This window comes from Crotalus tigris, unplaced genomic scaffold, assembly GCF_016545835.1.
Source record: "Crotalus tigris isolate CLP2741 ecotype Arizona unplaced genomic scaffold, ASM1654583v1 scf7180000024427.8105951120:4207309, whole genome shotgun sequence".
Lineage (NCBI taxonomy): Eukaryota > Metazoa > Chordata > Lepidosauria > Squamata > Viperidae > Crotalus > Crotalus tigris.
In genome coordinates this window covers 272,186-289,846 of record NW_024100595.1, presented here as the reverse complement: position 1 = coordinate 289,846, position 17,661 = coordinate 272,186, and the positions used below count along the sequence as shown (strand labels likewise).

Genomic DNA, 17,661 nt, shown 5'->3' with positions numbered 1-17,661 from the left:
AAAATAAAAACTAATACTGAATAATGAAAACTTGTTCTAAATTCTAAGCAATACCAAGTAGACAACAAGTCAATGAAGAGAATGATAAATTCCATTTTTTTTACTAAAAATAAAAGAAGAAAGTAATATGTTCATAGTCACAACCCTTTAGCCATTCTGTTAATCTACTGACAGTATAATTATGTTATTTTCACATTGTATAGGTTTATTTCCTCAGTACCTTAGAAGAGTGGTCCAGGGTAAAGAACTTCAGACTTTTCAGATTTTGCCAAACAAAATCCATTGGCATTAGCTGAGGAGGCTTTTGAAATTTGGTTCCTCTAACAAGTTGTGACTTTGCATCCAATTGATCCAATGTTGTTGCTGGGGTAAAAGGTGGAGGAAGGGAGTTTTATGTATGCTAGTTCCAAACATTTCGGAACCCATTAATTTATTCACCTATCACACTATTCCTCCAAGAATATAGAATATCTGATATTAGTACTGGCCCAAGAGAACTCAAAATTGGAGTCAAAATTGTGTGTTTTCCCTTGCTAATTTCTTTTCAAACATTGCTTCATGTATTTTCCTGTCATGATGTAGAAAATTTCAATGGTTTTTGATATTATTATTATTATTATTATTATTATTATTATTATTATTATTAAGTTGGAAGGGACCTTGGAGGTCATCTAGTCCAACCCCCTGCTCGGGCAGGAAACCCTATACCATTTCAGACAAATAAGTTGAAATGATTAATGCTGAAGTTATTCTTTTCTAGTGCTCAATATTTTGTTTCTAGGCCTTTTGAGATGCCATTTCAGGTACTTTATATCTCATACTTGTTGAGGTGTAGGAACTTTATACCAGCAGGCAAATATCAGTCATTTTCTAGTTCTTATTCACATATTTCTATTTTGAGAAGTTTGTATTTCAGCATTACCATTCCCTTTGGTTGTTTAAAAATGTAGCTGGCATTATAGTATTGGACATGATGAAAGTAATTTGAAAACTATAATATCGTCAAAATTTTGCTTATAAATGGAATCAGCCCATTCAGTTAAGCCCCTGCCTTAAAAAGAATAATTCAGATGATACAAAAATGTTATGTTTTTTGAAATATTTGAGAAACAAACTTATTTCTAATTTTCTTTCACATTTTATGGAAATGTAACAATACTATAAAAGATAAGGCAAGGAAGACAAGATAAGATAAGATAATATTTATTGTCATTTTTTTTACACTGGCACACATTAAAAATAAAATTCTGTTGCCTGCTCTCAAAAGAAAGTATATATCTACCCATATACATACATAATACACATATACATGCTACACACACACACACACACACATATATGTATATCTACACATATATATACTTACATACACCCATACATACATATACATATATATATATATTAATCACTGTCCATCTTGAATACATAGCGGAAAGAGGAAGCTTGAGAGTTCACAAGGTTGATGCTGTATGGAACAAAACTGTGACTGAATTTGCATATTCTGTTTCGGATACCACAAAGTCTCCTCCCAGAAAGTAACAAGGAAAACAGGTCATGAAGAGGATGTGTGGTATCCCAGACAATCCTGTGGAACTATCTTTTCCAATCTATTAGATTCTTCATAAGCTTTCTTTCATTCATCTTGCTCACTTCCCACAACTACATAATGGGATAAAAATAATAATTTCTGAAAAATGCGTAGTGGAAGAGAGAAGAATGAGATGAGAAAGCCTTAGAATTAGAAGCTAGAAAAGAGTAGATATTTTTAAGATACCCTTCAGATACATCACGTAAGCTCAAGCCACAAATACCTTCTCAGTCCCCAAGGACGGCAAAAAAAAAAAAAGCCCTGCTAAATATTTTCAAATATATCCTGATACTCCTTTTCATCAAAAACATTTTTTCACTAGTTGCTATGGTCAAAGGATCATGGGACCATTGATCTATATTTGGTCCTACCCAGGTCTCTGATTTTGGCAAAAATAGTCAATTAATAACCAGCACAACTCTTTGGAATCTATACCCTAAAAGTATTTTAGTGGTGCTTAGGATTTGCTTATACTTATTTTTCAATTAAAGACAGAACTCTTACGCATAGTGCAAGTTTCCATCTGCAAATAAAATAATAAAATAAAATGAATGTTTTATTTCTGACAACTATTCCAATTAAATATAGGTATGTGATTGCAATGTTACAGTATTGACTTCTATATGCCAGTTCTAAATTATTTCATTTTGAGTTGTATAGGAATAGATAACTATTTTACACTAGTAGATAACTAAATTCTACACTGCGTATTAATCTTCTACTGATACTCCTCAGCACTGCAATTATAATGGCTATCCCCAGACAATTACATACAATAATATCTTCCCTTTCATTTTTGATTCAGCACAGGCTTCCATAAGCAAAATTCTCCCCAATTTCTGCAGTCCTTTGTACCTCTTGGGACTGCTCCAGAGGTTTGTGGGCAGCAAGCCATGTAGGAGAAAGGGTGGCTGGATGAAAAGTGGAGAGCAATTAAATACAACCTGAATGTTTATCCACTTCTGATTAGCTGAGGGGAGAATGTATACCCTACACGTCAAACTCACACCTACACATAAAGAATTCATTAAAAAAAGATCCCATTAAAAAGTATATAGTGAGTATAGACTTTCTTTTCTCTTATCTTCAACTTAATGCTCATTCCAAATTTATTCTGGTTCCACCCATGGTTTCATATTTTTCTTTTTCATTTGTAATAAAGGGTAATAAATCTATCTTGAAATTCTGATCATTGCAAAATGGATAACTCCTCAGGGCTTAGGAGACTTCATGGAAAAATCCGTGTGTGTGTGTGTGTGTGTGTGTGTGTGTGTGTGTGTGTGTGTATTTTAAAAAAAGAGAATAGAGTTAGAACTTTATGAAATGAAAGAATACTGGGATTTTATCTGCTTTCTTTACTAGCATAAGTGCATATGCCCCAGATATTTATACAAATCTTCCCTATATTTGCACATGCTGCTTCAAAACATGTGCTTGCCTCTGAGTTAAAATTATTTTTAACTGTTCCATCTATCTCCCTACCTCTCCTTCTTGGTAACCTATTCCTTTTGGGAAGGGCAGGCCAAAATGGTCAGCTGCTTGGCTTTTACATTTTGGAAAACTCTGAAGAATCCTCCAGCAAATCTCTGGGGCAAAGCAGCCTTTTCCCCAAAGAACAAGGGCTTCTGAGAGACTTTGCCTCATAAGGGCCTGTCAGAGGCTCTGGGCAGGCATCAGTTGACAGGGACATCTTTGCCTCCTGACAGATGGTCAAGCTTTCCATGTCAGCAGGCAGCAGAGGGATCTCAGGATTTTGCCTGCATTCCACAAGGCAGGGCCAGTTTAGGGCAAAAGGGATCCAATGTCCATGCCCTTCATAGTTGGCGAGCTAAATGATGGACTGTTGACAGGAGAGCCATCAAGTGCTTATCCTCAACATACAAACCTCTGTGCTTCTCCCTTTCCAATTTTTTCTTTGGCAGAATTAATGTCCTATTTGCTTATCTTTCCAAATCCGTTTTGGCACCAATACAAACCACCGCTTGGTGGCAAGCAGTTGTCTGGATTTTAGATGCCAGGATTTGTGCTGACAGTTCTTTCTACACATTCAGAGTCAAGTCTCTCCCAGCTGGCCAAGACAGAAAGCTCTTCCCCCACCATAGGCAGCGACCCCAATAGTTAATTCATGCCAGTTTACAACCCTTGAATGCCATATTTTGTTTGATGGGGCAAGTAAAACTTACACCTTAAAAAAATAGTGGAAATAAAGCTTTTCTAGTCCCTATTCAGCTGGATACATTGCAGAGTACGGTCATTATACTTTTTTAAAAAAATCAGTTCAGAGATGGTTACTTGATTTCTCTTTAACAATGCCACCTATTTCCTGATATTACAATTATATTAAATGGGTGCAATAGGAAAAAATATCTCCCTTAGCTCAGCATCCACCCACATGGTAGACATGTTCCTGTTATATTACTCTGGGCAATAATATGGAAGTGGGTTGCCCCTGCTTCTCCAGCTGGCCTTCCAGAAGCAGGTGAAAACATAACTTCCTTGGAAGGCCTTGGGGAGTCAGTGTATAGCAACTGGCACCATATTCAGTAAATATTAGATTATTATTTTAATATTTAATTTAAATTGAGAGCTACATTTGATCATTGTTTTACTTATATTGATATGTTGTATGTTCTGTGTGTCAGTTACAAGCTACCTAGAGTCCTTTTGGTTTCAGGAAGTAGACAAAACTCATGACAAATAAACAAACAGGATGGAGCTTCTGAGCTATCTTAGAGTTTTGTTTTGTTTTTCATGCCATTTGAGCATATTTATCATCATAATTCAAAAATGTTGAGATTTCCAAATTGTAACTACAATTTTCATTTTGCCAATTGAGTATGAGGTTAATTAATATTAGTATTATTACTAATTACTAATTACTAATATTAGCAAATTAGTATAAGTTAATTAATGACAAGAATGTTTCTTTTTCCTGGTGACCTTCTAAATAAATAAAATGTTTTGAGTCAACCAACTAAACTTTTATCATTTTTTTTTAATATTTGACTATATTGCTTGAAAAGACCATTTCTTCTTCCTGGTTATCTTCTTTTCTAAGGAAAAAATAAGTCCATCAGGAATTTGGAAAGCAGGAGTCATAAACTTACAGAGAAAATTGCTGGCAACACCCTGAAATCATTTGAAAAGTCATAGATATGTTTCATATGATGTTTCCATTTGGAGATTTTTTAAAATATTCTCTGCAATGAAAAAGAGGCCTTGCAGTTCTTGTTGAAAGAACTCTCTTGAAATTACATTCCAAGATATTTGATGGAAAATAAAAGATTAATAGATATCAAAAGCATGTTGAAAGAGAACACATTTTGACTTCAAATATGATTGTAATTAAACTGATTTAATTGTAATCAGGTATCTTCTTTTTGAATGGGAAAGACCTTTAATTCAGAGATCACTTTCCTAAATGGTTATCCCATATCTGTACAGAAGATCCTATCTGGGGTGCACTCACACATCTTGATTTGCGCAAGTTGAGCTGCACACACATGTCCATGTATGCCAGCCTGCTGCTCATACAAGTCAAACTGCATGCCTATGCGTGCACTCCAGCCCACCGCTCACAGTGCCTGGATCAGAATAGGCCAAGGGGGGTGGTGACCCCTGCTCTGGAAGATGAATAATATTTATATCAAGATTTAGATTGGCATGTTATTTTTTTCTAAAATGAATGAATTCTTTTATTGTCTCTATAGAATTATAATAAGATGCGAAAAAATGAGAATAGTATAGTTGGTCTATCCTTTTTTTTATGAGAGCAGTTTGAAAGCTGAACACCTATTGTTAACTTCATATTTATTTCAATGGCATTTGTTTTTTGCATAAGACATTCCTGATGGGTTGTGCCAAAGTAAATTGGCTGTACATATTTCAATCAACAATTATTCCAAATATGTCATGACCTTTCCTACTTATGCTGAGATTTTTTTTGACATGGTTTAACTTATTTCTAAAAAAATAAAAATAAGTTTGACATATCTCTTTGTTTTTATTTTTAAAGGATAATGTCCAAACTGTGAGGCCTTTTTTTTTTTTCAATGTTTGTTTTTATGGCTTATTAATCCAGAACATTGAGGAAAACACTTTCTGTTGTTTATCACTTTGGTAAAAATATGTCTTCTGTTTCTGAAGAAATATGGGTTATAAAATTATTTCAGTGATTTTTATAGAGTCAAGAACTTAAAAAATATTATTTATTTAAGCATTTGTAGTTTCCAAGAACAAAGATAAGTATAATTTTATTTGCATCCTTATTTTATTTTGAAGACCACAGCTAATTTTCTTAAATGTTCATAGTGCAGGTTTGGATAAGAATTTTGATTCAGCTTGGTTTAACAGCTGTTTGGAAAAATATTATTTTATTTATAAATCATTATTTTTATTGATACATGTATGTTCACACAGGCACACACACAGCTTTTACCAAGTAATTTAACTTTATGCTTTATACAAAAGTAAAGTTTAAAAAAGTATCTTTAAACAAAAATTCCAAAATAAACCAGTTGCAATAAAATATAGATCCATATAGCTAACTGCAGCAAATTCTATAATGCTTTTTCAGTTAAGTCAAATGCAATGGGCTTATTTTTAAAGTCATCTTAAAAACACCCACAGAAGCAGTGAACTAGCTCTCTTTTGGAAGGAACTTCTAATATGTTCTGTTTCTAGCCCAACTCTATTGCATGTCTACCTTCCTGATTAAGCCTGTAAGTCCAAAGTTCAGTTTTTAAAAGCATTTTTATTTAGCATGTTGAATAAGGTAGTCCATGTCGAAAGCAATCTGCTAGTTTCAGCACCTAGAAAGATTCAAAATGTTTATAACATTCAGTGACAATTCTGAGAATACACTCTTTATTGAGACAATGCAAACTGCAGTATGTCTTTTAAATAGTCGGTTGATTGATTAATAGGTTAAAAGTAACACAACTAATTGACTGCAACCTTTAATGTAATGACAGCCCTAATTAAAAGAAAACTTGCCATGTGAGAGCTTCATGATAGCTGTTGTTGTTGTTTTAGCTTTTGTTTGGCTGAGCTCTTGGAAAATACATACTGTATACCTAATATATTGTAGATATTTAAGAATATTTACCCACTCCTTGCCACACCCAGAATTTATGTGGCATCTCTTTTTCTGCTATGCTTCAGTGACTTCTACATACTGATTTAGTCTCCTTACTGTAAGTGTTATGCTTAGGACATAGATTCCACCATTACATCCAGCCTATAATATGGGACCCATCCGTATCTTCTTTACTTAAAAGGGCCATAATATGTGATGAAATTCTTGATCTTGGGTGTCATAACGTACACAATTCAGAACCCCCCTCCATTTCTTGCTTTTGTAATACATGAGATAGGTATTCATTTACTCCAAATTGAAATCCTCCCGTCAGTTTCATGGGAAATGCAATTCAGTTACATTTCTTGCCTTACTTCTCCTATTTGGCCAGATAATAGAAGTTAGAATTTAAGTGCATCCATAAGGTTCTTTTTGCCAATTTAGCTCTGAACCCCAGCATTCCCACATTATCATCCAGATTCAAGAGTTGGGTTGTATTGTTTTCCTGTTTGATACCAGTTTGTCTGAAAGCAGAACAAAGCTGATTTTGGGTTTGTTAGTGCTAAAGGTCTATGAATTTTGCAGGCAATTTCTTCTGCTATTGAAGGCGTTCTTGTCCTGCCACTTTAGCATCTTGTTCTTGTCTATAGGCATGGTTGAGAATGTATTTCTCTTTCCCCTTCAAGCTCTTGTAGCAGCAGCATGCAGCCAACGGTTGGAAAAACCGGGAAGAGTAACAGGTTGTAGAAATGCGCTATTCTTTCATGTTCATAGCTTGCAAGAGAATTTTAAATGCAGAAAAGCAGTTTTGCCTGCGGAAAACTTCTTCACAACAATTTTTCAGAGTTTGGGTATTATTATTTTTTTTGCAAATAATAAAAAAGATGTGAAAATAGTAGGAGGCATAAGCAATTTACTCTACTTTGCGTGGAATCAGGGTGAAAGGAATTTTACTGTTCTATGAAAGTTTCTTTGAAAGTTTCAGAGACAGGGACATGATTGGATGATATTATTTGGCCCTATCCTATTCTCTTATTGGTCAGTTGAAGGTGGATATTAATTGGTTCTTGCTATTCCCCATGTGTTTTTAGTGTTTAGAATTTTGAAGAAAAAAATGATCACAGATTAGTCTCAAACTGCTTTATTGGAGTGGGAGAGGGCACTGGTATGGAAGTGAGCCCTTTGTGAAAGTTAGAGTTGTTTTGTGGCAATGAAGATAGATTATTTTGTCATACCTAATTATAAATACTTCAAATTGGAAGGAACTTCGCAATATAAAATTGCTTGTTCCAGTAAATTCCAGCGAAGAGACACCTATGAGATGGCTTGCCTGTTTCTTTGCCATATGACTCAAGTTCCAAGAATGTGTTTAAAGATGCATATATTGAATAGATTTTTTTAGCAATTAAGCAAAACAAATATTGAGCGAATATACTAAACAAATTACCTCTTTTCCCAACAGGTTCTTCTTGAAATTTTTTCTTAAATGTAACCAGAACTGCTTAAAAAATGCAGGAAATCCTCGAGACATGCGGAGATTTCAGGTTAGTGACACTTCCTACCTGTTTGATTAATCCATTTTTGACAATGTGAGCTAGGAAAACATACAGCCTTATTCGTGCATGTTGTGTGAAAATATTTACCTGATTTTTTGAATTTCAGTCTGAGAATTATCAATGACAGCAAAGGTAGTCCTCACTTACTGACCACTCATTCAGCAACCGTTCAAAGTTAGGGCAATGCGGAATGAGAAACCGTACAAGTCTTCATAGTTTCAGCTGTGACAACAACTTGGTGATCACACAATTGCAATTCAGATGCTTGGTAACTGGTTCACAATTGTGATGGTTGCAGCATCCCACAATCACATGATCAAAGTTGTGATCTTCATTGTCAGCCTCTGACAACAAAGTTAGTGGAGAAGCTGGCAGGAGGTCCTAAATGGTGATCAGGTCACTTAATGACTATGCAGAATTAACTTAACAACTGCAATGGGAATTGCTGCACCTGTCATTGTAAGTCGGTGTGGTCTTAGCGACAGAGTTGTCCATCTTAATTATTGTTAGTAAGCTAGAATTACCTGTACAAGCTCGAATAATTCTTAAAACAGCAACATATAAGTTAAACAAACACAAACACATTTAACCCTAGTATGCTCAGTTTTGGGGCCGTAGGCAATTTATTTCACTGTTTGACTCATGGCCGCAGGCAAATCAGAACCCCTTGTGCAATTAGTCTAAAATCCTTCCTCTTGATTGCAAGACGTAAAAAAAATAGGCTCTTTGGAAAGCCTTTTCAGGATAGAACAGAGGATATAACTGAGTAGAAGAGATACATTGGATAAAGTAAGCAGTTCACACAGGCTTGTAAATGACTTTGACATCCTTGTAGGGAGTAAGATGTATGTGAACCCAGCATTCCTAAGCAGGTAACCTCTACCCGCTTGAGTAATCCTGGCTAATTTTCATGTTTTTGCATTTCTTTCATATAACACTATTCCAACAGAAAAACTCCTGGCTTTCTATGAAATAATATAATCCAAATCAGCTACACTGGTTAAATCATGGATCCTTTTGGTCTCTGGCCTATTAAGAGACATTTTTCAAGGAAAAGATCTTATTTATCTTTTTTAAAATCTTACCTTCTTTATGCCATTTATTCAGAGGACCACCTTTGTAGTATTACAAAATATGTTTAAGCCCTTAATATGAACTGTCACCAAAGCTTACTTTTTCATAGTTTTTTTTTTTTTTTTTTTGCTTAAAAGTGCTTTGTAATGTTGAGAACCAGTTTGGTCTAGTGATTAAAGTACCAGGCTAGAAAGCAAAACACCCTGAGTTCAAGTCCTGCTTTAGCAATGAAGGTCACTGGGTGACCTTGGGACAATCATACTCTCTCAGCCCAATTCATCTCACAGGGGAAAATAGGAGGAGGAAGGTGTGTTGGATATGTTCTCCTTGAGTTATTTGTAAAAATAATAAAGGTGGGATATAAATAAATAAATGCCATGAAATTAAAAACTGTACTTCTCTATAATACAGGATAGAACAATATAATCATTAGATTGTGGTCTTATTGGGATATATAAGCATAGTCACCACTGTTTCCTGATCTGAGCTCAATATAAGATGAACAGCTAAATAAATAATAATAATAATAATAATAATAATAATAATAATAATAATAATAATAATAATAATAATAATAATAATAGTCATCATCAATGGTGAGAGACTGGGAGAGGTTAATATCAAGAGAGGAATATTTCAAGGAGATTCATTGTCACCATTACTATTTGTTATGCACTGTTTCCTCTGTCAACAATACTGAATAACTCAGGGCATGGCTATCAAACATCAAAAACATCTACCAGACTATCCCATCTCCTTTACATGGATGATCTGAAGCTGTATGGAAAAACATCATCTGAAATAGAATCGCTGCTCAACACTGTCCGTATATATAGCCAAGATATTGTTATGGAGTTTGACTTGGACAAATGTGCCACACTTACTATCAAACAAGTAAAAGTAGTGAAAACTGAAGGAATCAAGATGCCCCATGAAAATAACATTAAGAGTCTGAATGAGGAAGATTACTACAAATACTTGGGTATCCTTCAAGCTGACAACATCAAGCACACTGAAATCAAGAAAAAGATTAGAGGTGAATACATCAAGAGAGTGAAGAAGATCTTAAAGTCCAAACTCAATGGAGGAAATACCATAAAGGCAATCAACACCTGGGCAATTTCAGTCATTAGGTACATAGCTGGAATAGTGACTGGACTCAAGCAGAACTAAAAACAATGGATAGGAAGACCAGAAAAATAATGACAATGAATCATGCCCTTCATCCACGTAGTGACATTGACAGACTTTATCTACTAAAGCAAATAGATGGGCGTGGAATGCTACAAGTACATCAAATGGTTGAAGAAGAAAAAAATGGCTTTGGGAGAATATCTGAAGAACAATGATGAAGATGCACTGAAATTAGTATATCAGGAAGGCTTACTGACTACTGGAGAGACCAAATTGGCCTACAAGAAAGACCAAATGAAGAACAGAATAGAGGTATGGGAAAACAAAGCACTACATTAAAAAAAATAGCTGGGAAAGCAGATATTAACAAGACCTGGCAATGGCTAAGAGCAAGAAAGTTGAAGAAAGAGACTGAGGGACTAATTCTGGCTGCACAAGACCAAGCCTTAAGGACAAATGCATATAAAGTCAAAATTGAGAAGACAGTAACAGACAGTAAGTGCCGCCTATGCAAAGAAGCTGAAGAAACAGTGGACCACCTGGTAAGCTGTTGCAAGAAGATTGCACAGACTGACTACAAGCAGCGGCATGACAAAGTAGCAACAATGGTGCATTGGAAGATCTGCAAAAATATCATTTGCCTGTAAGCAAAAACTGGTGGGATCATAAAATAGAGAAAGTCATAGAAAATGATAAAATTAAACTGCTCTGGGACTTCAGAATTCAAATAGACAAGCACCTGCAACATAATATCCCAGACTTAACAATTGTCGATAAGAAAGACAAAAAAGTCTGGATAGTGGACGTGGCAGTGCCTGGAGACAGCAGAATAGAAGAGAAAGAACTGGAGAAGATAACAAAATACAAAGACCTACAAATAGAAATAGAAAGACTGTGGCAAAAGCAAGCAAGGGTAGTACCAATAGTGCTAGGCTCCTTGGGTGCAATCCCAAAACAACTGGAGCACCACTTGAACACCATTGGCATTGACAAATTCGCTATTAGTCAATTGCAAAAGGCGGCCTTATTAGGAACTGCTTCCATCTTGCGACGATATCTGTAATACCATCAAACATCCACATCTGCCTATCCCGGGTCCTGGGTAAGGACTCAATAGGTAGACAAAATGCCAAATCCAGTCTGAACATCTGGCTGACTGTGCGATGATCCATAATAATAATAATAATTAAAAAGTTGGAAGGGACCTTGGAGGTCATCAAGTCCAGCCCCCTGCTCAGGCAGGTAACCCTGTACCATTTTGGACAAATGGCTGTCCAAATGGCTGTTTTCTTAAAAACTTCCAGTGTTGGAGCATTCACTGCTTCTGGAGGCAGGTTGTTCCACTGGTTAATTGTTCTAACTGTCAGGAAGTTTCTCCTTAGTTCTAGGTTGCTTCTCTCCTTGATTACTTTCCACTCGTTGCTTCTTGTCCTGCCTTCAGGCACTTTGGAAAGTAGCTTGACTCCCTCTTCTCTGTGGCAGCCCCTGAGATATTGGAACATTGCTATCATGTCACTCCTCACCCTTCTCTTCGTTAAACTAGACATACCCAGTTCCATTAACCTTTCCTTATATGTTTTAACCTCCAGTCCCCTAATCATCTTTGTTGCTCTTCTCTGTACTCTTTCTAGAGTCTCAACATCTTTTTTACATCGCGGTGACCAAAACTGGATGCAGTATTCCAAGTGTGGCCTTACCAAGGCATTATAGAGTGGTATTAATACTTCATGTGATCTTGATTCTATCCCTCTGTTAATGCAGCCTAGCACTCTGTTGGCTTTTTTGGCAGCTGCAGCACACTGCTGGCTCATATTTAAATGATTGTCCACTAGGACTCTGAGATCCCTCTCACAGTTACTACTATTGAGCAAGGTACCCCCTACACTATACCTATACATTTGGTTTGTCTTGCCTAAATGTAGAACCTTACTTTTTTCACCATTTAATTTCATTTTGTTAGATAGCGCCCAGTGTTCAAGTCTGTCCAAATCCTCCTGTATCCTAAGCCTATCTTCTGGAGTGTTGGCTATTCCTGCCAGCTTGTTGTCGTCTGCAAATTTGATGAGTTCCCCATCTATCCCCTCGTCCAAATCATTGATGAAGATGTTGAAGAGCACTGGGCCCAAAACAGAGCCCTGGGGCACCCCATTACACACTTTTCTCCATGTAGATGTGGTTCCATTGAGGACCACATGCGGCCGGTCAGCCAGCTACGGATCCATCTGGTGGTGATGCTGTCTAACCCGCATTTTTCTATCTTATCAAGTAGTAGGTTGTGATTTATTTTGTCAAATGCCTTAGTAAATTATATCCACACCATTCCTCTAGTCCACTAATTTTGTCACTTGGTCAAAGAATGCAATTAATAAATAATAAATTAATTAATAAATAATAACATATAACAGTAGTATATTTGTGGGGTAGGGTTAGGGCTATCTGAAACTCATATTTTTCTTAATCAATAATTAGGATAGGATAGGATAGGATAGGATAGGATAGAGCTAGAAGGGATCTTGGAGGTCTTCTAGTCCATCCCCCTGCTCAAGCAGGAGGACCTAATCTATCTCAGATAAGTGACTGTCTAGCCTCTTCGTAAAAATCTCCAGTGATGGAGCGCCCACGATTTCTCAAGGAAAGCTGTTCCACTGGTTAATTTTCTTCACTGTCAGGAAGTTTCTCCTTAATTCCAGATTGCTTCTCTCTTTGATTAGTTTCCAACCATTATTTCTTTTTCTTGCCTTCTGGTGCTTTGGTGAATAACATGACCCCATCTTCTTGGTAGCAGCCCCTCAAATACTGGAATACTGAAATCATGTTTTCCCTATTTCTTTTTTTCTTTAGACTAGCCAAACCCAAGTCCCGCAGCTGTTCTTCATATGTTTTAGTCTCCAGGCCTCTAAACATATTAGTTGCTCTTCTCTGAATGTTTTCCAAACTCTCAATATCTTTTTTGTGATATGGTGACCAAAATTGGCTGCAGTATTCCAGGTGTGGTCTTACCAGGGTTTTATAAAGCGGTACTAATACTTTGTGTGATCTTGATTCTATGCCTCTGTTTATACAACCCAGCATTGTATTAGCTTTTTTGGCTGCTGCTGCACACTGCTGGCTCACAGTCAAGTGATCATCCCCTAGAACTCCAAGGTCCCTCTCACAGTCACTGTTTTTAAGCCAGGTCTTGCCTAATCTATTCTTGTATCTTTGATTTTTCATACCTAAACGTAAAACTTTGCTTTTCTCCACATTGAAACTTATTTTGTTGGATAGGGCCCATTGTTCAAGTTTGTCAAGATCATTTTGGGTCCTGAGTTTGTTTTCTGGGGTGTTGGCTACTCCTGCCAGTTTGGTGTCGTCTGCAAATTTGATGAGTTCCCCTTCAATTCCCTCATCTAAGTCATTGATGAAGATATTGAAGAATACTGGGCCTAAGACAGATTTAATTAATAATAATTTAGTGTTTTTATTTAATACTTTTTTATGGGAGAAGATAAATTAAGCAATGATTATTCTATTACTAAGAAGAAACTCCATGGCTTTCTGAGTAAAAATGTGTAGGATTATTCTCTTAGCTCTCTATTTCTTATTTTTATAGTATCAATGATAAGGAAGGAAATAATTTGAAAAATTACCAAAGTATATGTGGGATTTTGTGTATGTGTGTATATGTTTCTGTGAGTTTTTCTGATAAAGGTGCATATAAATATAGCACATATAATTATGTTTCCATTCCACTTTAAAACCCTAAATGATTTAATGTCCAATTATCTGAGAATGGTGCCTTACTTGGTAAAGAAGCTGTATAACTACTGAATTCAGCAGAATGCTCTCTTAAAGATGCTCTAAATTTCAGAGCATTTTCTTTCTCATACAGAAAAGGCATGTCAAACTCTCTAAAAGAAAGTTTTCTTGGCAGTTGCTCTTGGCTCCCACATTTTTTGACTTGAAGAAAGGAGTATGACTTTGCTCTTCACTGAGGCTTTTTGAGTTGGATTGTTAGTGATTCTAACTGCTGTTGATGCAGTTTTAGTGCATGATTTAACTTTAATATTATATGTCTTAGGTGTCTTGAGTACTCTTGTCTCTCGGCCACAGCACTCAGTTTGAAGTCTCCATAGATTAGGTTTGCAAGCTGCCTTTCAGACACATTTTGTCCAGTTCCTTTGATGTACTTCTCATCTTTTGCCAGGACTACTTCATATTTCATTATCAAAAAATCAAATCCATTCCAGCTGCCATCATTTCAGTAGCACTTTGTTCACTTCCAGTATTCTTGCTTCTCTTCCTGGGCTGTGTTCTTAGACATAAGAAATGAAGAAAATGCAATCTTGTCCCTATACCCCTCAGCCTCCTGCTCAGTGCTTCATAGTCCCTTGCAGTGTCTTCAAGTCTTTGACTGGTTGTATTCTTACATGGATCAATAGAAACGGGAGGGGATGTCTGTCACATCCCAATTGGGTGCTCCAGTCTCTTCAAATGCTATCTGGATAAATGACCGATTGCTGCTTTGGTCTCACTCAGTGTAAGGTCTCTGATCAGCCCTACTGGTTGCTTCCTTATCTTCAGGGCAGGCACAGGAATCCTTCTTTTTGTACAGAGCTTATTGAGTTGTCATTCTTAATTCCTGAACCTTGTGGCAACTGCTATTCATCTGGGATCCAGATGCCTTCTAATTGACCATAATGGCAACTGGAAGTTAGTAATGTCTTAATTTTTTGCTTTCTAATCACATATATGTGATTAGATGCAGAATGGTTAGGGACCTCTACCTGTATTTCATCAGTTTTCTTCCTGCTTTGCCTCATCCTTACTAAACCTAGATTATTTTTTCAGAACACCCACCAGTTAAATCTGCTTCATAGACAAGGGAATCTAGCATGAGCAACCAAAGCTAAAGGCTGTCAAAGCCTCAGTTCAAACCTACTTGTTCTGCTGCCAGTTCAGAATTCCCGCAAGATGTAAGCTGATTTTCATATGGAAATGCTTTTGGGTGTTCTGTCAGAAGAGCAATCAAAAGCTTATGTAGGTGACTAGGTAGAACATAAGAGAGGTTGTTGATCTCTTGACTTGTAAAGATATTCTGTCAGGCAAACTGAGCATCACAGCAGTTGAGCTTTCCATGTGTAAACAGAGACTGCTTTATTACACAGGTCATGTCAATTAGTGTGACCTTAGCATTTTAAGGAAATTAATCACTTTCAGCAGAGTAGATAACCCTTCATACTTTAATATTCAGCCTGTCTCCTTCAGTGACAAAAAAAAAATATTTCTATAGGCAATGGTTATGATTTTTTTCTCCCTCCTAACCTAGCTTCCAGATCTGGTGCTTGAACATTTGTAGAAATGTAGCCTCTTGATGATGGTGCAATTTATTTATTGTAACTGGGGAAGAATAGCACTAATTGAGGATAGGAGGGCCTTAGCTTAATTCTGTTGGCCACTATCAGATTCACAATGTTAAGAGCAGCCTCCTTGGGTTGCCCATGATGCCTCCTTTCATGAGTGTCCCAAAGGTGCCTTTTCAGGAGGCAACTGGACTTTCTTGTTTGGGATAACCTAGATGACTGAGAATATCCATAGACACTCTTTTCATGAGACAACTCATACGTTCTTATGGTTCCAGCTTAGGATGTCCCTGTTCTCCATAAAGTGTTCATCTCAGCGTTGATCACCTGAATTTAGATTGAATAAAAAATATCGAGAAAACATTTTGAAATTGAGTTCTGTTGTGAACAGCAGATAAGACTATAGTGATATTATATATTCTTAAAGTTCAGTTTTTGGGCTAGCTTCCACACACCTGGTAGACTCACCTCCTTTAGAACTTTTCCCAGTGTGGACTGTTTAGGGAAGGCGTTCCTGTGGATTTTTATTCTGCTAGTCATTGCCGACTGTAGGGGGTGGTGCTCATCTCACTTTGAGGCCACTGAGCCAGCGCTGTCTGAAGATGCATTTGCAATCATGTAGCCACCATAACATCACGGAGTGCTGTTACTTTTGCAATGAAACGGTACCTATTTAACTAGTCGTATTTGCATATTTTCAGACTGCTAGGTTGGCAGGAGCTGGAGCAAGAGCATGGCATATGGGTCTTGAACCTGGGCCGTCAGCTTTCCAGCTGACAAGCCCAGCATCTTAAGTGCTGTGCCATTGTATCACTCTGTTTGGAGAAGAATGGACAGAGAAAGGGGCGTTGTCTTACCTGAACGCCTTTTCTCAGCATGATGATGGAGAATCCACGGATGGGTTGCCTTAATCTATCTGCTCCAATTAGACTAAGTCTGAAATTTAGTACCGCCCCCTCTGTGCCAACTGCACCCCAGTTTTAGGCTAAGGCGATACTCAGACTTTAGTCCGACGCGTCTGAACAATATGGGAACCAGGCCAACTGACCTAATGGGAGGGAGTGGATTCTCCATCATCATGCTGAGAAAAGGCGTTCAGGTAAGACAACGCCCCTTTCTCCAGCATGATTGGATGGAGAACCCACGGATGGGACATACCAAAGCCCTGTGTCCCTAGGGTGGGGAATTAGATTGGGCCTGGGTCCCATCCAACGTTAATGCGTGTTCTAGAACCTTGCGGCCAAATGAAGCCGTAGAAGATGCATATACATCCCTCTTGTAGTGACAGACAAAGGAAGAGGGCGATGCCCATGTTGCTGCTCTACAAATTCCCTCTACGGAGGCCTGAGTAGACTAGGAGCTGTAGTAGCTGCGCCCCGGTTGAATGGGCCGTGATATGCCTGGGATCTCGCAGTGACTGAGACTGGTATGCCAGAGAAATACAAACTCTAATCCACCTGCGTATTGTGGTTGAAGAACCTTCTGATCTAGTGATGAAGGGTGATAGGACACAAACAGAGCCTCTGTTCTGTGGAAAGATGAGGTTCTCTGTATATAACAATATAAGCCCTGCGCACATCCAATTTGTTCCACTGAACCTCTATGTCATTAGAATGGGTTAGGACAGAAGTCCGGCAAAACTATTTCCTGAGATCTAGGATACAAGGACTTGACCTTAGGCACGAAGGAGGGGCCTAGCCTAAGGGTTACCCTGTCCTTATGGAACGTACACAGGTCCTTCCTCACTGAAGAGTAGCCAGTTCAGATATCCTTCTCGCTGAAGTTACAGCAACAAGAAATTCCACCTTCATCGATAACTGTTTAAACAAACCAGTGTCAATAGTTCAAAGGGTGCGAAACAAGAGCCTATAAACCTGATGAAGATCCCAC

At 37.3% G+C, this 17,661-nt stretch overlaps 1 protein-coding gene across 6 annotated transcripts in view; it reads left to right on the top strand.

Moving 5' to 3' along the window:
* The window catches only part of EBF1 (EBF transcription factor 1), a 388,671-nt gene that overhangs the window by 246,769 nt on the left and 124,241 nt on the right, over positions 1 to 17,661 (top strand). For all 6 annotated transcript variants that reach the window (XM_039330252.1, XM_039330250.1, XM_039330251.1 and 3 more), the window contains exon 7: positions 8,128 to 8,209. In XM_039330252.1, the coding sequence (XP_039186186.1) occupies positions 8,128 to 8,209 (82 nt within the window). The remainder of the gene's footprint in view (positions 1 to 8,127; positions 8,210 to 17,661) is intronic.